This window comes from Neocloeon triangulifer, unplaced genomic scaffold (assembly GCF_031216515.1).
Source record: "Neocloeon triangulifer isolate White Clay Creek 2 clone unplaced genomic scaffold, ASM3121651v1 ptg000001l, whole genome shotgun sequence".
In the NCBI taxonomy this organism is placed as follows: domain Eukaryota; kingdom Metazoa; phylum Arthropoda; class Insecta; order Ephemeroptera; family Baetidae; genus Neocloeon; species Neocloeon triangulifer.
The window spans coordinates 4,558,355-4,584,559 of NW_026775544.1; the positions used below are offsets into that span (position 1 = coordinate 4,558,355).

At 35.9% G+C, this 26,205-nt stretch overlaps 3 protein-coding genes across 4 annotated transcripts in view; 2 read left to right on the forward strand and 1 right to left on the reverse strand.

The window, feature by feature from the left end:
• LOC132193969 (uncharacterized) overlaps nt 1-2,724 on the forward strand; it is a 39,246-nt gene extending 36,522 nt beyond the window's left edge. For both annotated transcript variants that reach the window (XM_059614982.1, XM_059614976.1), the window contains exon 3: nt 1,059-2,724. In XM_059614982.1, the coding sequence (XP_059470965.1) occupies nt 1,059-1,572 (514 nt within the window). In that variant the 3' untranslated portion in view covers nt 1,573-2,724. The remainder of the gene's footprint in view (nt 1-1,058) is intronic.
• Nucleotides 2,725-9,181: 6,457 nt separating this feature from the next.
• On the forward strand, nt 9,182-18,774 carry LOC132205496 (uncharacterized). Its single transcript, XM_059634577.1, has 3 exons — nt 9,182-9,383; nt 15,993-16,139; nt 16,987-18,774. Exons 2-3 carry the CDS (start codon nt 16,028-16,030, stop codon nt 17,796-17,798), a joined length of 924 nt encoding a protein of 307 aa, XP_059490560.1. The 5' UTR covers nt 9,182-9,383; nt 15,993-16,027; the 3' UTR covers nt 17,799-18,774.
• A 1,752-nt stretch (nt 18,775-20,526) lies between these two features.
• Nucleotides 20,527-25,586, reverse strand: LOC132195852 (ribonucleoside-diphosphate reductase large subunit). Its single transcript, XM_059618144.1, has 12 exons — nt 25,417-25,586; nt 25,171-25,259; nt 24,407-24,584; nt 24,154-24,314; nt 23,328-23,756; nt 22,650-22,891; nt 22,346-22,547; nt 22,143-22,292; nt 21,866-22,087; nt 21,441-21,752; nt 21,197-21,385; nt 20,527-21,015 (listed from the first exon to the last, which is right to left on the reverse strand). Exons 1-12 carry the CDS (start codon nt 25,457-25,459, stop codon nt 20,794-20,796), a joined length of 2,439 nt encoding a protein of 812 aa, XP_059474127.1. The 5' UTR covers nt 25,460-25,586; the 3' UTR covers nt 20,527-20,793.
• Nucleotides 25,587-26,205: the final 619 nt, after the last annotated feature.

The following is a 26,205-nucleotide window of genomic DNA, read 5'->3' on the forward strand; positions in this document are numbered from 1 at the left end:
GCTTTAAGGGTCGGTTAAAACAAAATAAAAATTGTGTACGCCCAGACATAATTACACGCTATTAGCCGCAGAGGAAATCAATGATCGACCGTGAAATTCCTGCGGCCCTGAAATTAATTCTTCCTTAAAGCAACAAATGAGGGTGAATTTATTAACGGCGCGGTTATTCTTATTCTACTCGCATTAAAATACCGCCCCTCGCTTTTAAAATAATGCCAGGATGCCGCGATTTTTTACTCTCATCCTGGGAATCATATTTCATGGTGCTCCGGAATGAATCTTCGTCTACCTGTCAGGGAGCCATGTAATTTGGTGGTAACTTTTTACTGCCTCGAGGCGAGAGGGGAACCTCCTGTCTGGGATAATATGGTTGTGGGTAAAAAAAAAACTATAAAGAAGCTTCAGTGCAGCATGCAACAAGTAAAAGTGCACACGATCAGTCTTTAAAATACTGTGTCCTCGGGAAAGGAAAATTTTATAGGCTGAAAGTAAAAAAAAAGGAAACTTTGGGCTATTTTTCGATATAAAAATATTTCTCACGCCTCTTATCTTAAATACAGTTATGATTTAATATTAAAAAATCACGTTAAAATTTTAAGTGTCCTTATTGTAATCTCTTTCTTTTCTTTTATTTCAATTTAAAATTTTTTCGAATCAACCGAGTAAAATAACTATTTTAATTATTAATCTGATACTTAATAGACGCCTAATTGAAGAAATTATTACTATTTCATAAGTACATCTCATTTACTGGTCACCAATATAAAGGCCAAATTGAAGTTTTTTTTAAACTTTGTTGTTATTAACACACTACACTCAGAGGTACTACTATATATTTTTTTAAACAATTATTTATTCTCATAGTATATGTTTTGAAATACAAAAATTTTGTGAAATATATTATTAAGATATCAAAAGTTTTGTTAAAAAATAATTATATTATATAAAAATAACCTATAATAAAAAATAAATCATTTAAAATTATGTATAGTTAAAATTATTAAATTATTTTAATTGTTAATGAAAATTATTTTCAACTAAATATTTTTAACTTTTAGTGGCAACTCCAGTCCACCGGAGTGGGAACTGATGTACACCGGCATCCCGGTGGTGATTCTGGACCTGGGCGAAACTCGCTCGCGCCGAAAGCGCCGCATCCAGATCTTGCTAGCTGAGCGCGGCTCATGCTTCACCCTGTGGAAGGACACGATCGACAACCTGACGGCCTACAAGCAGGTGGCACCCTCTTTCCACACCATGTATCTGTCCTCGGACCACCGTCGGGTGGTTGGGCTCAGTTTCGACAGCGTCGACGCCGCCGACGAACTGCTCAGCCAGATCGAGTCGCTCACCTCCCGGCCCGAGAACATCAGCCTGTCCATGCCCAAGGGGGTCAAGCCCCCCACCGCCCCCAGCCCACCAAAACGCCTGCCCCCCAAGTCTCAAATTTCCCAGCCCTGCTGCTTCCAACACGTGACTAGCGTCCAGATTGACGACCGCTCGAGATACTTCTCGCTGCAGACCTTGGTGCCCAGTCTGCAGGAAATTGAGGACGAATCGGAACTCAAGTGATTTTTGCGTTTTACTTTAGTTTGTACTAAGGACTCTGTTTGACTGATTATTCTTTACATATTAAGTACTTTGGTGAGCATGAGATGTTTATAATTTATAAATTTAAAAGGAAATATGTGAGAGTTTGTGTTTATACAGAACAAAATTTGGGGCTCTCTGAATAGTCCAGTTTTGTATATTATATAACTATATAATAATAGAAAACTTCAAATGAAATATTGGAAATTTATAACAAGGGATGATATGCAATTTCAGTTTGAAATATTTGAAAAAGTTAAAAATTACAAATTAACAGCCATGATCGGAAAGTTTAAAATTTAGTTTAATGATATTATTTAAAAATCAGACAAAGGGAAGTTGAATCTTTATTTAACGCTCTGAACTTTAAATGCTTTAATTCATCTCAAATTCTATTCAATCTTGATGTGCAATTGAAATCAATCTACTTGTAAATTAAATGTATTTTAATCAAAATTTATGCATCAAAAACTAATGGAAGCGATGTGATTACAAAGCCCTTGGTCTGGTTATGCTTTTGAATTATCCTTAATTTGTTTTGTAAAAATACAAACTGAATTTGGCTGAACAAAAATCTATAATATTGACTAAAATATTTGGTAATTTTGACATCTCTTATCTGATTACTTTCCCACCGTGAAAATTTGTAGCTGAATTAAAAAAAAAATAAATAAATAAATTGTACACCTAAGTTATTTTACTAGCGCCAATATATTATGAGAATTTATGTATAAATGTATCTTATTATGCAATAGGCTTCTCATGTGATTGTGATAATTTTGTGCTATAACAACTTCTTGTGCACTACAAAAAATGAAGAAGAATTTTACGCACAATCATAATTTAAAAAATTTAAGCTGTGTAAAAAAATTTGCAGAAGCAACTCAGGCAATTCATGAAGTGCCTGTGTTTATATTAAAAAATCGAACATGTGATTTCACGCAGCTTGAATGCATACTTGTTTATTGTTCATATTAGAGAGCGTGTAATTATTTAATGAAGTCTAAGAGAGAATTGTAAGTAATTAAAGTTAAGTTATGTAAATTGCTTGTACATAATCAGTAGTGATTGTAAATAAAATTAAATCTGCAATAAAGAGCTTAAATAAAAATTCAGTGCACCTAGTTTTCATAAAAAAAATTAACTAAATTAACTAAATGAAAGTCTAAAAATTACGTTCTCAATATTAAATTGGCAATAAAATTCTTGTAAAACACTATGCCTCAAAGTTGCCAAAATTACCTGTTTGATTCAACAGGTGTCGCTTCCCAACAATATAGGTTTTGTAAAGGTGACCTGAGTGGGCACCGCAGCTACTAAAGCAGATGGCTAGATGGTGCTAACGGTGCCATTCATTTCATCATTATCCAAGCAGCAGCGACCTTTGTTACTAAACAGCAGAATAATTGCTGATTTTTTTTATTTAGTTGCAAGCAGAATAAAAAAGTAATTCAGTTTATTAATATTCTTAGAATGAAATTTATATAAATTATTATAACCAACGAGAATATAAGACTCGCTGCCTGTTCTCGCTCCTCAAACTGTGTAGAATAATGCGAAAAATAATCTACCACCCGCTTTGAAGGACAGTATCGCGGCACAGTTTTCAGTGCCGTGCAAGGAGTACTGTTGGGAAAAATTTGAGTGCAATAATCATCGTTTTGTACATTTGCAAATACATTCTTTGCAGCATATTTTTTTACATTTAGCTCAAAGAAATTATTTAAAAAAAAAGAAAATAATTACTTTTTTTAATTAAATTGTTATTTCTCTTTAGAAAACAGTGTGGTCGTAATATTCAATTGAGAACAAAAAAATAAATCAAAAGATCTTTAATTTTAACTTTTTTCTAAGAAGTGTAAAATATGAGAAGGAAGTATACAGTAACCAGATGTTTCCAAAATTTTTTGCTATAAAAAAACGGTCATCTTGGACCTTTTCAATTAAAATTATAGTCTGAATTTGGCTTCTTAATATATTTTTCGTAAAAATCTGCTTTCATGAGCAAGAAAATACAAAAAATAGCAAATTTGTGCAAAGCCGCAGTTGAACAAGAAGTTTGAAAAGCACGCAAAATTTTTGTTTCATGTATGATTTAAAAAAAGGTCTTGATCTTCTACATAACAAATCTTGAATGATAATAATTGGAATAGTTTATATAATAATATATTTTTTTCTTAAAAAATCTTCGATGTGAATCTGGTAGTTAAAAAAAGGACGTAGCTTAAAATTGTTTGCATTGCACAATTTAAACACTAATAACGAATTATCAAATATTTTAATATGGTATCAGGTATCATGTATCTACACACTATTTTGAGACTCTATACGTCGGTATTGTCTATTTCAATTCCACACAATTTGTAATAGGAGATATTTTTATAAGGATACATGTCTTCCTTATTAATCGTTCGCTTAATAAAAAGGGCAGCTAAACATATAAAATACTGTCAACTTCGCACAAAAAACACACCAAAGACATACGATCCGTCGCGTCCCAACGCGGGCCCATAATTTTTCTCGGCGATAACCTCAATTCCCGCGGATGGTAAATGAGGTCGGAGGTCGGACACCTTGGGCTCTATGCGCCGAGTAAAAATGCATCGGCGGCAGGGCACGCATAAACAGATGAAATTATTGTTTACCCAGAGGAATGGCCATCCATCCTTTTCATTGATGCAGCGAGTGCAGTTATGCTAATAGACCAGAGTCGCGGCGCATAAATTACGAGAGTGAAAAATAATTCTCCTTCGAAAATCGGCGGAGTAAAAAATGAGAGAGAAGTAAAGCGCGTGTGTGGCCTGCCTACTTCAAAATTATTTTCATTTAAATTTTCCTCGGCGTCATTCATTAATTCAATTAGCATGCATCCATGCACTTCTTTCTTTCTCTCTCTGAAGGGAAGGAGATTCTCAAAATCGCAGCCGAACGGCCGCCTTTTTTCCCAATCGCTTCTGTGAAAAAGAGAAAAAGACGCCAGGATAAACAAAAAAACGCTAAGTGGATGAAGTTGTAATTGTGCTTCAGCTGGTCGAACCTCTTGCTCATTGTGACTAACCAAAAATTTATTGGACCACTATCTCAATCCAGTTTTTTTCCGCCACGTTTAATTTTAACTTGCAAATTGAAAACTGCATGCACCTCTTTAAATCAGGTTATGCTCGACGCACAACGTACGGTCTTTAAAACCATGGGAAAATTTGCCAACAAAATTTGAACGCAAATATTTTCACTGATAATTAATTTTTAATATTTATTCTTTTCAGAATCTCAAAATTTCTGAATTGCGTAACACGCAATTGAGATATGAGCTGCGAGGGAGGATGTGCTGATCAGGATTTTCTGGGGAACGCCGCGGACAGGAAATGAAAACCGTTAACCGGACCAGACGTGATGTATTGTCATTCACAGAGATGCTGTGGCCACAAAAAACTCAAGGAGCAGACAAATATAGGCAAAGAAGAGTCATCGCTGCAGAAATTCCCTTTCGCAATAAGTTTTTAACGCGCTAACTTTTTTTCAAATTTTTGGCGTACACTGAAGTTAAATAATTCAATTCAATTCATCTATTCTCTCGCAACAAGTCAAACTAAAATTAAAAATCACATTGGGAGATAATTGGCAGCCAGCTCTAGTAAACAACATAATTAAAGTGATGAAAATTTTTGCACAAGTTCAATTAAAATTTTATTCCTGCTTACAGTTATTTTCGTACGAAAATATTTCAGGGTTAAAATGTTCTGTTGTATATTTTTCAAATAATAATAAATACAGAAACTTGAAGCAGATTGCTATTTCCATTTATTGCCAGCCCTAAAAATACATTTAAATAAAATCTGAATTGCAATTAAAAAATGATGATTTATTCTTTCAAAATAATATTTTTTTAAGTTTAAAAAAAATTAAAACAATTATTTAATTAAATATGATGCAAAATATTAAATAGAACTCTTTTAATTTTTTTAAGGTTTAATAAATAAAATTAATTTGTTATTTTATAAAAAGCACAAAAAAGTATTCTCGATTTCAGTTTTTAACTAATTTTCTTGAGTTTTGGGATCGATATAAGGGCATATACTTGCCTAACATAATAATTCGTAGTATTTTTAAGAAAGCATATATCAATTATTAAAAGAGACTATTTTGTTTTGAAAATTTGAGGTGGGCGTTCTTCATGAAATATGATGGTTATATGGAAGCTCAGAAAAATGAATCAACCACCTAAATTTCGCAGCCTTAATTGATAACATTGGTCTGAGATTTCCCTTAAAAGGCACCTCCTCGGTCTTCCAAAATAGAAGCTTACTTACAATTAGCTATTCATTTCTCCAAAAGTCAGTTTATCATTGTATTTGATTTTAATATTTATTCATTCTCCAATATATCGATTGATACACAGCTTTTTCTAGAGAACAGAGAGAAGGTTAAATGGTCTCTAAAACCTTTTAAAAAATAATAATTTAGTTGCAGATTTACTTCTCACGTGTTTTTGGATTAAGTTTTTATTTATTCATCTTCCGAAACATTTCAGTAGTGTGAAAATGCAAAAAGATACGAATGGAAATTCAGCGCGTGTGTATTTTATGAGAAAAAAGCCCGCATTGCCGAGAGGATTATAGAATTTAATAATTATGAATGAGTGCAGCGCGCGGCGAGGCTGGAGGAAGTGTACGCGAGCAAATTCCTGCATTATATTATGTGACCTAGTTGGCTTGTGCACGCGGCGATGATGAAGTGCAGCTCCGACAAAGGATGAAAAGAAAACGCGCGACCAGCAGAGAAGACACGACACTGCAGTATGTGTTGTGGGTAAATCACGCCTTTTGCCAAACAGAAAGCCACAGGTTTCTCTGCTGATTCCGTGATTTCGCACTTTTTGTCTCCGGCCCACAAGAAATTCGCATTATCAAATTTCACGCCTAAAAAGAAAGGTCTTGGCTTTTTCCTTCTAAAGCTATAATTAACCTCTTGTATAAAAAGATCGTTAATTTTTCTGCCAAGTAAATTAATCTGTTGAAGATAATTTGCGGTTCAAATTGTGAAACTGATAAAAAGTCCTTTTTTTTCATTTAAAAACCTTCAAGTTTGATTTTTATTTTGAAAATCCTAGGTAGACCCCAGATATGATAAAAAGCAAATGCATAAATCAGTGCCTGAAGATGGAAGTCCCAAAAACCTCATTTTAGTCTTCAAATAATTTGGAAACAAAGTAAAATGACTCAAAACAATCAATTTTATCAAGCCTACCCTTAAAATTTTAATAAAGATGCAAAAAAAATATATTATGTATGAAAAGAAAAAGTAAGGCATTTTTGTAAACTGTTTATAATAGGATAAAATATGTAATCTCTGAAAGATTTTTTTTTATCAAAATGTAGAGGGAATAAAAATACAGATTGTTTCAGATGAAATTTATGCAATGCAAAAGGGCAAGTGGTGTGTTGCGTGCGTTATATTTATTAGTCTGCGATATGGCAGAAAACAGGATCTGGTCGGTCGGGCACTCTTACTCCGGCGACTCATGTTTGCTAGACACTATATTTTTTTTTATTATAAATTATAATTTTATGTGTTCCAGCTTCTCAAATGCGTCTCCAGTCCAGACAAAAAGGTGCACCACGCCGAGAAGGACGTTGACCCGCGAGATTCAGGGAGTACGTGGGTGGCTGCTTAATTTAATTTTGCACGCACCCCCACACGATGACGAGGAATAATATGCAAATTAATATATGTACAGTGGGCGCACCGCTCTCGCTGTGGTCCTTCGGCGTGCTGACCGATCGTGTGGGGGCTCGTCTCTCGTTTCGAGATCACTTTTTATCAGGAAACTCAATCTTGTTGCTAAACAAAAAAGAGCTTCACTAACATAATAGAATAATAATCAAAAAATTTTAAATGTTAATATCAAATATTAGTTAGGGTGCAATTTTTGTTAAACCATGCTTCCTTATATTCATGGAGGGATTTGATAATAGATTAATGCTAAAAAATAATCAACTCCTGTGCATGTTTCCTTGAGAAAACTGATCTTTTTATGTCGCTTGACTGAACATATCATTTTGATATTATTTATCCATTTAATCAAGCAAATCTATTGGAAAAAATTTCTTCTGCACTTGGCTACTCGGATGACACAAACGGGAGCGTTTAAATTTATTAAAAAGCGAATGCCTGATTAAGATAATGATGGAGAGAACGATGCGGTTTAACCTAGAATTCTGTATGTGTGTGATGCACGCAGAAACAACAATCGGCTGCTCCTCTCTCAACAGAGTATTTATATTTATGGCGCATTAAATGGCGATGATGCTCGCGCGAGTGATAGCTTTATTGAATCGCCGACCATGAAAGTAATTACACTATAAGTGATCGGCCGTCTGATTTGTAATAGTGACATAAATACTGCTCTTCCTCAATTCATTCACTCGCTCGTCACACGATGAGAGACGCCGAGACGCACCACTGCGTGCATTTTAAACATTTTCAGTCAAAGCACCACGTTCGTAAAATGGATCACAGGAAGGGACAAATAAGGAACGAAAATTTGCATTTGGCTCCGAATGGGGAAACTTGAAGATTTCCGAAAAGTACGTGATGAGCACCAGAAAAAGCAAATTTTACAAGAACAAAATTGATATATTTATTTCATTGCACAAGCAAACAATTTTAAAATCAGTAGAAAAATATGCTGGGAATGTAAAAGAAAATGTAGTTAATATTTTCTAAAAACCACTTATGGTACAGAAGCAGCTAAAAACTTTGACGTGACAATTGCATACATAAAAATGACATTGGTATTGATAACAATTAATTCAGACTACATTAAATTTAAATTATTTCGCTTCAAAATTATAGGAAATTAAAGGAACGGGTTTGAATGAATTTTTCTTTTTTTGAAAGCAATAGAATGGAAATTTTTTGTAAATTTAAACTCGCTTTCAGTATCGTCCAGAAAACTAATAAAATAAAATTTCTTATAAGAAAAGTAAGAGGAAGTTTAGTTTGGTATATTGCAACCTTACAATTCGTAATTTAGTAAAATAAATAAAATATTTTAAATCAATTGATTTGTTCCTATATCTGTTCAATAATAATTGCTTATATTGGTCATACTTTTTAATAAAAAAAATTGCAAAAATTTGATTCTATTATTGTAAAGATTTATTAATCCTTTTAACATAAAATTTTGAGAGTTATAAAAGCCAAATATATCCTCATGAATGTGCATATTTTGAATAGGTGAATTTAATTTAGATGCCAACAATCAAGATTTTTCTCAAAAGATTTAGAAATGAAATCACAATTAATAATAATCATGTGCTTTTCGGCTTCTCGGGTGTTTTTGGGTTCGCCGCGAGATTGGCCCAGGGAAGCGACACAAAGAACGATTTGCCCGCTTTTGTGATCGCTACCGGCGGCGAACTCTTGATGTGTGCGGTTTGTGCATCTCGCTCGATCGGCAGGAGATAATGAGCCCGCGATATTATATTATCCGCGCAGAGAGATGATTGTATAATAGTGGGAGAGGGGAGAGGAGGCCCTAACAAACAACACGGCAGACGCTGCTGGCTTGAGTCTGGTGACCCGCATTCGTGAGGCGGCTGAGTGGGTCGGCTCACCTTAGTTAGTTAGCTAGTTAGTTAGTTAGCACTCGCTCGCTCGCGTAGAAGGTTCACATGCAGCACCACTGACCACGCGGGAGGACATGCTCCTCGCAACCCCCACAGGAAATTACTACTCCTGACTGAGATCGAAACAAGAAGCGCTTCTCGGAGCTAATTTGGTTTGCACAAGTAAGTTCTCATATTGAAGATTTTCTATGTCTCCAAAATTATTTGAAAATAAATAATGACGACGATTTAAATTTTCTAGTTTATTTGTAACTTGGAATTTTTTATTGAGGAAACATAAATTCAATATTATTTCTTGAACCTATGAAAATAAAAATTTTAAATTTTTTTTATTTAAATATTAATGTTATTTTAATAAGTGGGATAAGATAATTTTTAATTTATGGCGTCTTCATTTTTTTAACAAAAAATAAATTTGCTGAAAACAGAATGAATTTTGAACTTTCTGTTTGGAGAGTAGAGATTTTAATTTTTCATTTCAATTCGTTTAAAAACTTTATTTTCTATGACTCCGTTCTAGGATTCCACGTTGAAATTGCTCTCCATATCTTTTATAATCATGTGTTTTCAAAGCATTAATGAAAATTAAATATTTTTTTTTTTAAACTTGGTTTATTTATACACATTTATTATAATAGAGGAAGTTAATAGCATTCAGACTCAAAAGTATAATTACTGTTGGTTATTTGCTTACATTGTTAAAATTCAATTAAAAACACTAAAAACAGACAATTATCTGAAAGAATTTAAATTTTTGTTGGAAAAAACAGCAAGGATTTTTTATTGAAACGTCCAATATAAAAAACCATCATCCACTCAATAAGTACCTTAAAGTCAACTAATCGGGGATGTTCAAATTAGTTGATAATTACAAGTATTAAATTTGAACATCAAACTTCGTTTTTGCCTAAAAATTAAAAAAAAAATGCGAGAAGAAAAGTGCTATTTAAAATCAAAAATTCGTGCTGAAATTTTAACTATATAAGTAGAAACTTCTAGGCTTTGGCTAGGACTATACTTAAATCAGCCAAATAGCACCGGCAACAATTACTATAAATTTCGCATCTCGAATCCACGCGTCAATCACGCCGGCTATTTGCGTCAGTCGCGACCGTCTCTCACACACTTTTAATTCGCCAAAGAAAGAAAGAAAGTCGTGTTTCATGCATTACAACGCACGCGGCCATGCATCATCACTCACGCAGGCGTTGAAATCTCCTCGCCAAAAATCAGATCTTGCTAATTTTGTTGACACAAACGAGCGAGAGTTTTGATTGAGCATCTCCGACAAGGGAACGCTGCCAATCCTCGGTAACCGATTTTGATAAAATGTGGAAATTGATTAACAAGTGGAGGTATAAACCTCTCGCTAGTCGTATTTAACCTATGTTCCTGAATGATTTTTTAGGCAGACAAAGCCCAGAGACACAAATATAAATTACTTTGAAATCTAAATTAATGAAATCCGCGAAACCACCAAAACAAAATAAAATTGAATTATAAATTGAAAAAAAGTAGTAGGCGCGTTTTGAAAATAGAAAATAAATTAGATATATTGTATTAAATAATTATTATAATTGGTAAAATTCTTGAATTTCATTTATTTAGTTTTAATTTTTCTTTGTATTTTTTAGACATACAATTTTGTCATCATGTTTGAATAATTTTAAAAATGCTTTAATTATTCAGCCAGTTTAATTATAAAACTAAAGTTAACTTAAATTAATTTTTTAATATAGCTACATACATCTTGCAATTTTTTCAACAAATTTGCAGCTCACCTGAAATCAATCAATTTAAAAATAATGAAGTTTAAAATATGACTTTGTCCCTTAATTCAGTAGACGATATTTAGGAAGTTCCTTGTTTGGCTCATCTTTCTTTGCCGATTCATGTATAAAATTGGCGATGTTCCCTTGCGAGGGCGAAAGAGAGAAAAGAATGAGACCGGAGGCGTCGGTTGGCGGCGCTCAAACCTCTTATTATGTCAGACCGCGCGATTGAGAGGCAATAACAACATTACCGATTCACGATCTGCCAGTGTGACCCCGACTTTGACCCCTGCTCGACAACAGCAGCCAAAATGTACTACATACGTTACTTCAAGCGTGAGAAATGAGATGCACTTAATGCGAATTGCCTTAATGGCGCCGACGCGGTCATTGTTGCGAATATATTTGTGTTGCGCGGCAGTAGTTTCTCGCCTCTCCTGCGCGCGAAAGAAAGTAATAAAATTCTTGTTGGCCCTTTTCTCGCACTCCGCTGCTCCAAAAACACTCTGGCCGTCTGTCACACCAAAGATCGTTTCGTTTTATGAGATGGAGAGAGTCTTGTGTGGGGCTGTGGGTGGCCGACGGAGAGCCATTTTGAAACATTTTATATTTTTCAAATATAACTGTTAGCAGACTGTTAGTTTCAAAAGTGGAATCGTAAAAACGGATAAAGTCGCCAGTATGATGGTTTATTCTCATTCGTTCTGAAATATATGGCCAAAACAACCGCCGACCTGCAAATTAAAGAAATTATAATTGAGATATTTTACAAATTTACCTTATATTATATAGATATTATAGCATAGGGAGAAGAAAAAAAATAGTAATTAATTAACAAAAAATTAAACTTTGTTAAAATTACTGCAATTGAAACTGTTTTGATTCTGTCCGACTATGTCGTTAATATAGTTCTGGGTATAATTTTCAAATAGATTCACGTGAATATCTGAAACTGAAATTTATTAAGAACAAAATGTATTATTAATATTATTATTGATTTATTCGATGATATATTTTGTATTATTTATTTCTACATTTAATTAAAAAATTAAATTATTAACAGTTTTGCAAGAATTTAATTTTACAAAATTTTCAGCATACAGTAAAATCTTCATGACTAATTTATTTTAATTTTATATTTATCAAATCAGCATATAATTTGTCACCCACTTCACTTTCACCACGATTTAATATTTAATTCATATAAAAATATTTAAACTAAAGTCAATTTAAGTAAATCTTTAAAAATTCAAGCATTCTCCTTCCGTAAATTGTGTTACGCATTTGTGAGGACGCTTCATAAAAACAAGACGGGGAATATTTAGTGCTGCCGAGCTGAAACGCCGATAGGCAAAATTTGTTTTTATTAAATAGAAAACCCTTTATATGTGTACTCAATGATGAGTGCGCCGAGGAAACTGTAGCTCTTAAAGTAAATTAAGTGCAAGTGAATTAGTTTGCTCCACTTACTCGCCTTTCTCGTTCCTCCTCGTGATTCACTTTTCTCTGCGGGAAAGAAAATTGCACGAAAAACTACTTGCGACTTTTTTCGCTTCCTCTCATTATATCGGACTCGGTCTCGCTTTCAACCATTATCCTCAAACTGTGTGTGCTTTTTTGGAAAACAGTGACGTCACGCGGCGAGGCGAGGCTCTAGAATAAAGTTTCGGATGAACAACAAAGAAGAAAGCCTGAGCGATATAATATTTTTTTTTTTTGTGATAAGCTTTTCATTGAGATCGAACTCAATTCGCCCGTTGGCTCCGAATATACATGAGAACAGTTAATCTTCTCTTTTGCTCGCTGGTCCGCCTTTAACTGCACTCTCTGCCTGCATGTGAATGAGGGCGGGATGCCTGCAATTTCCAAATTTATTATACTGATAGAATTAAAATATTTTAATATTATTAATTATGCCTTCAAATTTCAAGTTAAAAAGAAGCTGCAATTGCTTCATTTCTTTATTTGCAGCTTATTCTCTTGACTTGACTCTGTTTTCACCAAATAAAACTGGATAAGTTATAACTTTTGAAATAATTTAATTTAATATGCTGCTTCCTGCACAAATTAATACATGAATTATTTTTATTAAATGATTTTTCCCTTCTCAATTTGATCACTAACGGGGTACCGTTGTAACCACGTGTATGTTTGTTAGGAGGCAATGGCTAATTCACTAGACCTACATCACGATAGAGTATACACCATGACAAAAGCGTCTTCTTTTCGACTCAAGACTCTCGCGGCGTACGAACAGTGTGAGAACAAGTGAAAGGGCCGCGCGAATCACAGAGAGAAATAAATAACACGAGAGGCGAACACGCAAATCATACAGAGGTGTACATGCCCTAGAGAGAGGAAACGACGGAAATTTGCATATTTACACAATTTCGCCATTAAAGGTTGCGATGCTTTCAATAAGTATGTATCAAAAAACATACAGGTTGACCCAAGCTAATTTTTATTTCCAAGAAATTCTAACAATAAGCCCTACAAATTGTACGAGGATAAAAGGATTTCATTTTCTAGCTGGTAACTCACTCAATAAAAGGCTCGAAATTTAATTTTAGCTCCTCGCCGTTTGACCCTCACTTGGCCCTTCACTATTTATCTGCTATCAGCCCTTCGCCCTTCACCTTTGGCCTTTAACCTTTGGCCCTTTACAATTTGCCCTCAACAACCAGCCCTTCAACTTCAGTCCTTCACATCTGGCGCTTCACCTTTAAGCCAGTATAGCAGGATTTAACATATATTTGTATAAAATTTGTATACCATTTGATATTAATTATCAGATTAAATTTGGAAAGGAAGCTGAAATCAGCAGAGTTCATTATTAAAAAACAGTGAATTTGTGCGTGTTTAGCAATTATATTTTTAACTTTGGCAATCAGAAACCTTTTGATCTTCCTAAGCTTGGCTTCTTTTTTCTTTGAATTTGCATACACGCGATTCACAACTCAGACGTTGGGATTCCTACAGCGTCACGCTGTCTGTCTTTTGAGAAAGAGTGCTGCTTGAAATACCAGTAGTAAAGTAGTTTGAGTATTATGTGCAATTAGCGCTTTGCTCGAGCGTGTGTAGGGAGGAATGGCTCGAGGATACTTTATTGGCTGGCCTCGATCGTAAATTAAAATATTGCTCAGGTGCGGCGGCCACGCAGGAGGAACAGTTTTAATCCCAACCAATTAATGTTTCGCACAAACAAATCGCTTTCTCGCTTTCTTCTTGCAAATCGGTTCGCTCATTTTTAACTCATATTATGGTATAGCTATGGCTCTTTAAGTCAATTTTTAAGAATTATTATTCAAATTTATAACATTACAGTCAGTTTTACCAATATTATAACTTTATTAGTGTAGTTGACATGTTTTTAATTTAGTTAAAAAAAAGAAGACCTTGATTTTACGAAGGCAAAATTTTTATTAAACGTAGAATTTCACTTGGTATATAAATAAGAAAATAAATAAAAGGATAAAAATTTAGCTTTAATTTTTAACTATAGAAATGTATAGACATATTAAGTGCCTAGCTTGATATTAAACATTGAAAATACTAAAATCCAGATAAACATAAATTTAAAATTATGAGATAAAAATGATTAAAATATAAGTATATTAAAACACGCCTTTTTAAACGTAGTAAAAATTTACGAGCAAATTAAGGCGGTCAGTTGTGGTCTGTAATTATTACAATTTCGGTGCTCGAATTTTAGCGAGCGATTTGCATAAGCTTGGGTGCGCAAATCTTTTATTATAGCGGCAGACCATGAGTGAGTGATGAGCAGGTCTGGTCTTAAAAATGATGCCGCGCCCGCGCGCCGACTTTTCCCACGAGCACAGATGCTAATTTTCATATAATGAATGGGCTGATGAAGTTGCCTGAAAGTGAGTTTTCGCAGACCACCTGAACGTGCGGCGAGTGTTTTCCTCTAAACGACGCCAAGAGAGGAATTGACCACAGCTTGCGAAAAAATAAACTGTTCCCAAATTACGAGTAATTTTCGTAATTTTCCCGTTTAAAAAGCAGAAAGCGATAATAATATCGAGGCGTGGAGAAAATTGGCAGCAAATGAAGTGGATTATTTTCTCCTGACTTGCAAAAATTCTAGTCGATTTTCAGAGCAAAAATATTAAATTGGATATTCTTCACAAGTGAACTATTTGGTTTGAAAATAACAAATAAAATGTCTGCTCCCGCATAATTTTGGTATTTCATAAACTTCTGCATTAAATTTATTCAATTCTTCATTTAAAAAAATTTAAAAACTTTAAGTCATTGCGATTTTCCTGAGATTTAATAAATAAATTTTTCTTGAGTCGTGAAGCGCGGCCGCTTTTTTCACGTGCCACAATTATTTCGGCATCAACGATTCGCGAAATCCTCCTGCTGCGGGCTGCATTTAAACAAAAGAATTGATCATAACGGACCCCACCTGACCACACAAGTCACATGCAGCCAGTATGATTAATTTGGCAGAGTATTGAATATACACACAGACACACACACGCCCAACACAAATCTCTCAGCGAAAAACGCCAACTTCATCTTTGCGAATTCCTGCCTGCAGTTCTTACATTATAAAGTGCGTGCGTAATTGAGACCAAGACAACTTCCTTATTCACTTCTGCGATAGAAGATATTTTATATATACACGCGTACATACACACACTTTGTATTGTGTTAATGAGGATGAAAGAGGCCGCGCTGGTTTCTGAAAGGAACTACTTTTGCTGTTTCACTGTTTCATCCCTGCGGGCCTTGTGGGGCACCAAGAGTGATAGTTGACTCTCGCGCACAGCTTTTTCGCATAAGGCTGATTTTATCTCCACACACTATAATGTCAGCTCTAACTCGTATTAGGACACGTGGTCCTATCTAAGCTGGAAATATACCGCAAAAGCCAGCTGTGGACCTAAATATTTTTATAAAATATGTTAACAAGTTTGTTTTTACTTAACGGTACCTTCGGATTATTAATTTTTGGAATTAATCATTTCAGTTCGCAGACACACGACAAGAGGTCCTAAAAACGAAATGACAGTGCCATTTAAATCCCGGCTGGTGGTGATATTCGCCATTTGGGGCGTTGGACTTGCGATGACGGTCAATGGACCTGACAAAGGTGGGACAGATTCGGACAAAGAAGGTGAGGATTAATTTTAAACACACATAAAGTAATTAAAATATGCACAAAAAGTCATTCTAGAGCATAATTAAAAAATAAACATTATTTCTAAGGGTTCATGATTTATAATACGGTCTTAGTCTTAATTCCATTTTATAAATTGTTTGGAGGAGTTTCGGATTCACCTAAAATCACGTGTTTTATAATAAAAAATTTTTGTTAATACCAAATAAGTCCCCTGAGGCTGGTGTTTCCTATTTTTATTTTTTTCCTAATATATAAATAGTTTTGAAAAATTGCAAAATTTAAGTCTAAAACATAGAAATTTATATTTTTTACCTTTTTTTAACAAACTCTCCTTTTTCTGATTCTATAAGAAATATCTTGATTTGTTTTTAAATTATCAATTAAGAAAGTGTCATAAATTTATTTGAGAAATAAAAGACGACTTTTTTTATAAATATGGTTTATTTTAATTTGTTTAGTAAGACTTATGAAGATTAAGTAGATGACCAGGTTATACACAATTGAAATAAAGAATACTCAAATCATGACACCTGAGTTTGGTCATTGCTCCTGATTTGCATGCACGTGGTAATTATCATATCAAATAATACACTTTTTTTAAATTCACACCTTTTGATTATAACACGAGTGCAAATTATAAACACGTGCCTCCTCAGAGTTTGTTATGATTAGAACCTAGACATGTTACATGGTAATAATATGGCTTGTGCAATTATTCACACCACACACGAACTCACAATAAACATACTTACGTATTTATTGGTGAAAGGTTTTCCACTCCTTGCCCTTTTCTGTCCACTCATCGCCGTTCTTGCCTTCGCGTTTGCTCCTCGTTTTGCAGACCACCACGGGAGAGAAAATCGTGGTCTGTTTGCTCCAAGGGTGGAGTACGACGAGTGGACGCCGCTGGGGCACGGCGACCCTTTGAAAAACGACCCCACGTATGACTACGTGCCACCGGTATTGGAACGGGTGCGCTACTGGATCGAGCCGAGTGCCCCCAAAAAGCAGCAAACCCCTTCTAGTGCGGCGCCCCAACGACCTTTGTACGGCCGCCCCCCGCGACCTCCACCCCCAACCTCTCAGTACAACGACGGAAGCAACGCGGCCGACAGGCGAGACAATCACCCTTTTCTGACCCTGGTCGACGGGCCCAAGTTCAACCTACCACCTTCATCTCCCTACAAGCAGCCAACCCCTTCCCGACCTTTGTTCACCCGTCCCCCTTACAGACCCCCTCCTCCTCGTCCTTCTTTCACCACCCCTACCCCCACAGAGGCCACGACCACCACCCTTATACCCACCTGGAGCTACCAGACCAGCACGACCACCCCTCCGTCGCCAGTTTTCCTCACCCCCAACGCGCCCAGGTTCACTACTTCCTCCCCCACACCCCCTCCGACGGCAAGACCTACCACCGCGTACACTACGTCCGCCTCCCTGACCACCGACCCGCTTTTCGCGCACTACAAACAACCCTCCGAACCCCTGCAGGGGCCGATGTACCTGATAATCGAAGGACACTCCAAAGTGAAGACTTATGGGGCCGGAAAGCCCGCAAATCCAAACGCAGTCAGCGAGTCGAGTCGGAGGCAGAAGAGGCGGCGGCGGAAAAGAAGGCTAATCAACTCCTTCCTCAAGACTTTCTTATAGTTTTTTGTGCAGACAATTAGATTTAGTGACTCTTGAACAAAAGACACACATTCAGCTTATAAGTTTGATATTTAACTGGCTTGAATATCTTTGGAATCAGTGCGTCCGCAGGGTCGTTGCATTCTTCCCTTCTGTGTTCACCTCACAATAATCATTTTCTCAATTAAGTTATTACAATTATATTATTCTATAAACCACCCTCTCGGAGTTGGTTCATAGCTTAAGAGGCTCATAAATCTTTGTTCTCCAAAGATTTTTCAAATACATAATGAAATATTCGTTTATTGTTAGGAAAAAAATCATACAAACATTTAGGAACGCCCGACTTCTTGTAAAAAGTTACCGCATTTCTCAACCTATAGTCAGTGCTATTTTATTTTTTATTTTTTTTAGGAAAAGTAACACAAACTTGTAACTGACGAACACAAGATTGTTGTAGTTAAATTTACAGTAAGCAATGTGTGTTATGTCTAGCTGAAGTTTCCGCGCGTTTTCTTTTCGCATTCCTCTCTTGCAAAATAAAAAAAGTGTACTCATCCGCAAGGAGCAGCGCGGCTCATTCATGTTCAGATCGACGGAGAAACGCAGCCAGTCTCACTCACTCATTCATCAACTTTCTTGCTTTGATATATGTGTGAGTGAGTGCACCATGTACGGACATCTGATTTACTCTTTTTTTGTGCAGCCAGTGTTGATTAGTGGATCAGTATGTCGCTAATGTGTTTCAAAGGAATCCTGCCCGCTTTGTTGATTTATGCGCGCTTTTTTGCCGCGTCTGCTGCCGCTGCATTCGTGACTTGCACTTTATGTGTGAGAGCCAATTTTTGTAAATGTATACATTGTCGTGAATTTGTAAGATTTTTATATGCATCCAAAATTTGGACAATATACCCAACGCTTCCTTTACTCCTGTACATTCAATCAAATGCGAAAAACTATTGCTTTAACAATATATGTTTTGAGTGCAAATATTAAAAAGTTGGTAAAAAAAAATATCAAAACTTTAACTGTTTAAAAAAATATTTCCTTTTCTCTCTTAGTTGGACAAGAAAATTGCTGCGTTTTGCGTGCAAAAAGCTCGATGGTGTGCGAACCGTAATGGCTTCATTTCTGGCCACATTATCAGCACTATCATTAGATAGGCTTGTGTGTTGTGTGTGTTTCTTTGTGCCGCGCTCCTCTCGCGGTATCAAGTTCCTGACCTCCATAGCAGCACGGCCAAAAACCTTAACCCTTTCAAGTGTGTTTTCTCCGCGTGTCTGCCGCATCAGCGTGAGATGATCTAAATCACGTCGCGATCCTACACGCAATTGTGTCAATGTCACACTTGATTTGCTCGTTCTCGGCGCCAAACACGCGCGAGTTATTATTAGCGCCGAGGACTTACTTCCTCCTCTGTCATTTAATCTTCCTTTGGAAAAAAAACATTCCAAATGGACTGATGCAAATAATTTGAAATGAAAACAGTTGAGTTGGAAATAATTTTCAGCTTAAATCAAACCAAAACTGATCAAATTTTTATTAAAATTTAAGCGTTCAGTATTATTTCAATTTGAATTTAAAATAATTTTTTATTCAGTATAAAACTAAAACAAAAAATCTTGAAAAAAGATATAGGAAAAAGATAAATTTGTAATTATTCGTGGAATATTCCTCAAAATTAATTGAAAATTATAAAAAGTCCAATAATTTTGATTCTTTTTAGATCAAAAAACACAATATCAAAAATTTTGATCGCCGTTACAGGATCAACTATTGTTACTGCACTGTACTTTGAGCCGCATGATTCATCAGTTTTTATTTTTAATAAGCTCCTAACCAGTTAAAATCAAGAGAAATTAATTTGTTCTTCAACAGGGTTTATAAAATTTTCTAAATGAAACTATATTCAAGCTCTCTACAAATACAAATATGGAATAACCTTCTAAAAATCAAGTTTTGGAGCATAGCTAGCTAGTTAATGAGCTCTTTCAAAATTTAAACAAGTTCATAACCGGAATCTCTTAAAATTTTAACGAGTAAAATTCTTAAAAATGAATGCAAAAAATGAAGACTAATTACTAATTAAAATTGATTTTAAACAATTTTGTTGAAAATTTTTGTAGTTTGAGTTTACGTATTTGCAACTTGAAGCGTGTCTCAAAGTCAGTAATGCTATCAAGTGAAAAGTGCAATGACATCAGCAAATCGGACACATCAAGTTTACATCTCGCGGTATCCAGTTTGTGCCTTGCTTTGCCACTCCTCGAAAGCAAGAAGTTGCTCTCACGCGCAAAAAGGAGTCGTCTCTCTTCAAATAGGACAATCGTCTTTTTGCGCCGGCAAGGCAATCCAATCAATAAAATAGTGTCCTAGGTCTGCAGCTAATACGCAAGCCAGAGCAGGCAAGAAAAGCAGCACCATTCGGAAGAGTAGCCGATTTTGCGACTCCCTTTCTGGCGAAACCCAACCTGGCAAGAGATGAAAAAACCGAGACCACAGGTGCTTATTTGTATGCCACCGGCATCCAGCCGGCAAAATTCCTGATAAGAATGAGCGTTCCCACACCATTAAAATAAGATTTAGCAACGAACAACCACTCAATAATTCATTCAGTAAAAAATGCTGGCCAAGAGAGCAGGCAGGACCAGTCGCGCTTCTCGTTTTTTTCTCAGAGCCGAAAACAAGTGCATAATAATTCACGCTCAACCTTCGTAAGGATTTGCAGCTGAAAATTCATGACTTTTGGATTTGTTTGCGTTTTTTTATTGAAATAAAATATTACAAACCTATTGAGAAAAATGTCTGACAGCGTAAGAGGAACGTGGGTTTAAAAATTATTGTAAATTTAAGCACATTCATAAAGTGGACGTGAGAGTTCATAAAAAAATTTGGTCCACAAGTAAATCTGACAGAAAAAAAACTTACCAAATTGCAGATTCTAAAATACTTGTTTTGGTTGTTTTTATCACGGGGGAAATTTTCAGAGATTTTCGGAAAATGGCTGGCTTCAGACTTACGAGCCACACATCATGCACTCGTCCCTGTTCTCCAAGGAGCACATCATGGCCTTCATGTTGATGCTCTCAACAGACGGTTCCTTCTCACTTGCCTCTTTGCTTGCTTTCGGCCCATTCTCATTTGACGCAGAGTTCTGAATCTTGCTTTTGTCCACTGTGAATTGGATGGCGTTCGCAGCAGGCTTGGTTCTCAGATAGTACATTCCAGTTTTCAGGCCCTAAAAATAAGGTAAAAAATCACATTAAAATTAAATAATGGAATCATTTAAAATAAGCAACAAAATTCAAAGAATTAGATCACATAAAGAAAGGGAAATATTCAGGAATAACTCATGATCTAAAAACACATTAAAATCTTCAAATGCATATCTTTTTAACTTTAAAAGTTGCAAATCTCACATTCTTCCAAGCAAAGAAGTGCATCGATGTGAGTTTTCCATAGTTCGGCTCTGCAATGTGAACATTGAGGGACTGGCTCTGATCAATGAAGGCACCACGGTCAGCTGCCATCTCCAAAATGCTCTTCTGGGAGATTTCCCACACAGTCCTGTACAAGTCCTTCAGATCCTCAGGAAGGCCATCAACATTCTAAAATTTTTGTGGTTAAAAGATTTTCCATTTTAGTGTATTTTGAATAGATTACCTGAATGGAGCCATTGTGGGCAATGATGGTGCTCTTGATCTCATCGTTCCACAGGCCTCGTTCAGTGAGGTCCCTCAGGAGGTGGTGGTTGACAACCTGGAACTCTCCGGACAGCACTCGGCGGGTGTAGATGTTGGAAGTGTAAGGCTCAATGCTTTCGTTGTTGCCGAGAATCTGGGCGGTTGAGGCTGTGGGCATCGGAGCAACGAGAAGGGAGTTGCGGAGGCCGTGCTGCTTGATTTTCTCACGGAGTTCAGTCCAGTTCCAGAGATCATTGCCGGGATCAACTCCCCACATGTCGTGTTGCAAAATCTAAAGATACAAAAAATTTGCTTAAAAAAGTTTTAGCATTTACAGATAATTTATGAAGAATAACTTTTTTTAAATATTTTTTATAATTTATGATAACAAAAATATCTACTCACTCCCTTGCTCACAGGGCAACCATCGTAAGTCTCGTAAGTCCCCAAATCCTTTGCCAGTTCGCAGCTGGCTTCCAGTGCTCCAAAGTAGATGGTCTCAAAGATTCGCTTATTCAGTTCCCGAGCCTTGGGGGTGTCGAAGGGCAGTCTCATCAGAATGAAAGTGTCGGCCAGGCCTTGCACTCCAAGACCAATTGGACGATGCCTCTTGTTTGAACGCTCAGCCTATGTGATTTTTTTTAATTATCACAATCACAATTCACAAATTATAGCAAAATACCTCGGGTACCGGGTAGTAATTGACATCAATGATTTTGTTGAGGTTTTTGGTGGCCGTCTTGGTCACCTCCTTCAACTTATGGAAATCGTAGGTGCGGTCTGGCTTGACAAACATGTTGAGGGCAATGGAGGCCAAGTTGCAAACAGCTATCTATTTAAAAAAATTATTTAAATTTAAGATTTTTATTAATTTCATTAATTTACTTCGTCAGGAGAGCTGTACTCCACGATCTCGGTGCAGAGATTGCTGCACTTGATGGTGCCCAGGTTTTGCTGATTTGACTTACTGTTGCAGGCATCCTTGTACAACATGTATGGGGTTCCAGTCTCAACTTGTGACTCAATGATGGCATACCAAAGTTTCTGCGCCTTCACCTTGCGCCTGAATCGCCCTTCATTCTCGTACCTAATAGGATAATATTGGTCATAGTTAAATTACCAAATTTCAATTAAAACAATTATATAAACATATTTCATTTGAAATTTAAGTTAATGAAGAAAAATTTACTTTTCATAAAGCTTCTCAAACTCCTCTCCCCAGCAGTCGGCAAGTCCAGGGGACTCGTGAGGGCACATCAAAGACCAGTCTCCGTTTGACTCGACGCGCTTCATGAAGAGGTCAGGAATCCACAGGGCAAAGAAAAGGTCCCGGGCGCGGACTTCTTCCTTGCCTGTATTCTTTTTCAAGTCAAGAAACTCAAAGACATCGGCGTGCCATGGCTCGAGGTAGATGGCAAATGCTCCAGGACGCTAAAAGAAGAGAAGTAATAGGTGTAATAACTGAAGTATTTTAATATTTTTCTCTCATCAAAAGATTATAAGAAAATTAAATTGAAGTCTATGTTAGAAATATGTGAGTTAATTTCAAAATGAGATATAATCAAAATGTTAGGAAACAAATTGTAATAATTTAAATTTATTTTAATCATTTCAAAGATAACGATTTGAGAGTTTATATTTACGAATTAAATTCTACTGTTACAAAATAACACAATTTTAAATATATTTAATCTAGAAGAGAAAATGGTGAAATTGAAAAACATCCTAAGAAATATTTTAAACACAAGGCAATAATAATAATTTTTCTTGGAAACAAAACAGAATTCTTAAACTTTAACTTGCTTTCTTTTCTTCAACCTTTCAAAAAAAATTTTATATTTTGAACAAACATATGAAATATTCCAACCTTGTTGCCTCCCTGGTCGACATAGCGCGCAGTGTTGTTGTAGACTCGAAGCATGGGCACAAGTCCGTTTGATATTCCATTGGTGCCAGCGATATACGACCCAGAGGCCCTGATGCAGTGGACATTGAGGCCGATGCCGCCGGCCGATTTGGATATGAGGGCGCACTGCTTCAGGGTGTCGTAGATGCCTTCAATGCTGTCATCCTTCATGGTGAGCAGGAAGCAGCTGGACAATTGCGGTTTAACGGTGGCTGCGTTGAACAGCGTGGGCGAGGCATGTGTGAAGAAACGCTCGGACAGCAGGTTGTAAGTGTGAATGGCTGCATCGATGTCTTCGCCGTGGATGCCGACGGCCACACGCATCAGCATGTGCTGCGGACGCTCAGCCACTTTGTTGTCAATGCGGAGCAAGTAGGAACGCTCAAGGGTCTAAAATTCCACACAATCATAATCACTTTGATTAATTTGTACTGTAGAATTAAGAATTAATAAAAATATCAATTGATTTGGACCAATTACGGCAAATAACTTTAAGGAAATTTTGCAACAATGAAATGAGAATTTGAAAAACTGATGGCTCTGATACCCAAAAGAATCAAGGGAAATGGAGGCTACAAGTTGATTTTCATCTTCGATGCCAATTAAATCATTCCTAAATTTGAAAGCAATCCCAAAATTCTATTTATGAGAGATTCTTGTACCAAATTATCATTTCATTACTTTAAATATTCTTTAAAATAAAATATAAGATAAAAATAGTTTCACACCATAACTGAAAAATATAAAAGAAAACTTTAAAGTTGAAAACTGTTAAAATATATTGAACCTTGAAGCCAAAGTAGTTGTAGCTGAAATCTCGGTCGTAAATGATGCTCGAGTTCAGACGATCAGCATTCTCCATGATGATCTTGTGGTGGAGGTCGGAGAGCATAGGGGTTTTCTTTCCATTGTGCTTGTTGACCATCTTGTGAAGATCATCCATGACCTCTGAATTTTACACCACAATTATTATCAAGATGAAAATGAAATAATTAAATATTCTTATGAACAAGTTTTTAATTTAAAAAAAATCTTCATACCGCTGAAGGTCTTTTTAGTCTCCTTGTGCAAATTGGAGACGGCAATGCGAGCTGCCAAGATGGCATAATCAGGGTGCTTGGTGGTCAACGTGGCTGCAGTTTCGGCAGCAAGGTTATCCAGTTCCACAGTTGTGACTCCAGGGTACAGACCATTGATGACCTTGAGGGTGATTGAAGGCTGCAAAAGAGCGGTTTTTATTCCTTTACAATTTGCAATGCAGAGTGGAACAACCAGAGCCATAAAAAATTTAAATTTTCTTAGCAATCGTTTAGGGCATTTCAGCATAGTGAATATGTTTCATAATTCAAAATTTTTTAAAAATATGATAGAACAATTTTGATAAATACAAAGTACTTTTTTTGAAGTAATATTAAGTAATGTTTAAAGATAACCTTTTTATTAAATGCCGTTAAAATTTTATTTAATTGAAAATCAGGGAAAATAATATAAACATTGACATCTTTTATTGCAAAATTTATAAAAAAAAAACACAAACTGAAGATGTTTGACTTCTTTTAATTTAATAAAATAATAAGTTTAATTTCTCATCCCATTAAATTGCTTGTAGCGTAGTGTAAGATATTTATTATATTGGAAATTGTTACGTAAGAAAATTTTTATGTATGGAAAGGCAGCACAAAATTGTTGCCAAATTTGAATTGGCGTTTGCAAAAAATTACAAAAATTTCAAAGCCAAGTCAAATATTTCCGTAATTTGGCAGAAAAATGTGCTCAAAACACGCAGAATTTCGTTACTAATTACCGGGTCGACGTACTCCATGTTGAGTCCATAGCAGAGCTTCTGGATTCGAGAGGTGATTTTGTCAAAATGAACCTCCTCTTTGCGTCCATCTGTGGATAATTTAATAAAAATGAGCAAAAACTCGCCAGAGTCACCAAACACTCGGCAAAAAGCAAAACGAGCCAAAAGCAGCGGGTCTCCAGTCACCAAAGCAAGGTAAAAGCGAAGCCGGCCCCAAACAGCAAAATCGAACTTGAATGTGTTTACCTCGCTTTAGGACAAACATACGACTCAAAGATCCGGCGACCATGGTTCGGCAGTCTTTTCGGCTCGTCGTCGGCAAACTCGAAGACGATTCTGGAAGGAAATTCTTTCTGGAGCGGTCGTCGATCGAGCGAGCGGAGCAGCTGCGATTTTGCTTTGATATTTGGAGGGAAAATGTTGCCGCGAATTTTGGTCAACAAGCGCAGCGCGATGCTCGATTGTTTCACTCACCAAACGGCGCGAGTGGGAAACACTTCCAGTGGGAAACTTGTGGGTCTTTGGTGAAGACGCTGGATCGGTTAATTAAGTTAATTTCTTCTTAATTGTGATGCATTGAGCGCAGATATTGATTCAAATATATTATTGATGATAAAAGGGGGAGACCCTCGACTGAGATGCGCCGTCAGCATTTTAGCTAAACGAGATTTTTCGCTACATGCTACGTGATAATTATTAAACTCAATCTTTGTTATCTTCTTTTATTCATTCACTTCATTTTCACAACTACGAATAGGCACTGTACTAAAAGAAATACGGCTAACCCAACAGTAAAATAATTTTGACAAGCAGTAAAGGAGTAAAAAATAAAGATTTTGGGTTTCGATTAATTTTTAAAAAAAAAAGGTGTTTGTTATTAAATAATTTATTATCCACATTTTTTAAAATTTAGAAACCAATGGTAATGCCCAAATTGTTGACGTACCTGCTTTCCACAAAAAATAATAAATAATCTTTTTATTTCAATTTCTTTTTTTACAAGAAAACGCACAAAAGAAAAGCAGGCTATTTTTA

Bases quoted from the DNA above. Each gene is read 5' to 3' on its own strand.
- LOC132205496 (XM_059634577.1), top strand. From the start codon at position 16,028: ATGACAGTGCCATTTAAATCCCGGCTGGTGGTGATATTCGCCATTTGG. The intron at 16,140-16,986 runs GTGAGGATTAAT...CTCGTTTTGCAG, and splicing joins GACAGATTCGGACAAAGAAG to ACCACCACGGGAGAGAAAAT.
- LOC132195852 (XM_059618144.1), bottom strand. From the start codon at position 25,459: ATGGTCGCCGGATCTTTGAGTCGTATGTTTGTCCTAAAGCGAG. The intron at 24,585-25,170 runs GTAATTAGTAAC...GCTCTTTTGCAG, and splicing joins ACATGGAGTACGTCGACCCG to CCTTCAATCACCCTCAAGGT. The intron at 22,548-22,649 runs GTAAATTTTTCT...TTATCCTATTAG, and splicing joins TTTGAGAAGCTTTATGAAAA to GTACGAGAATGAAGGGCGAT.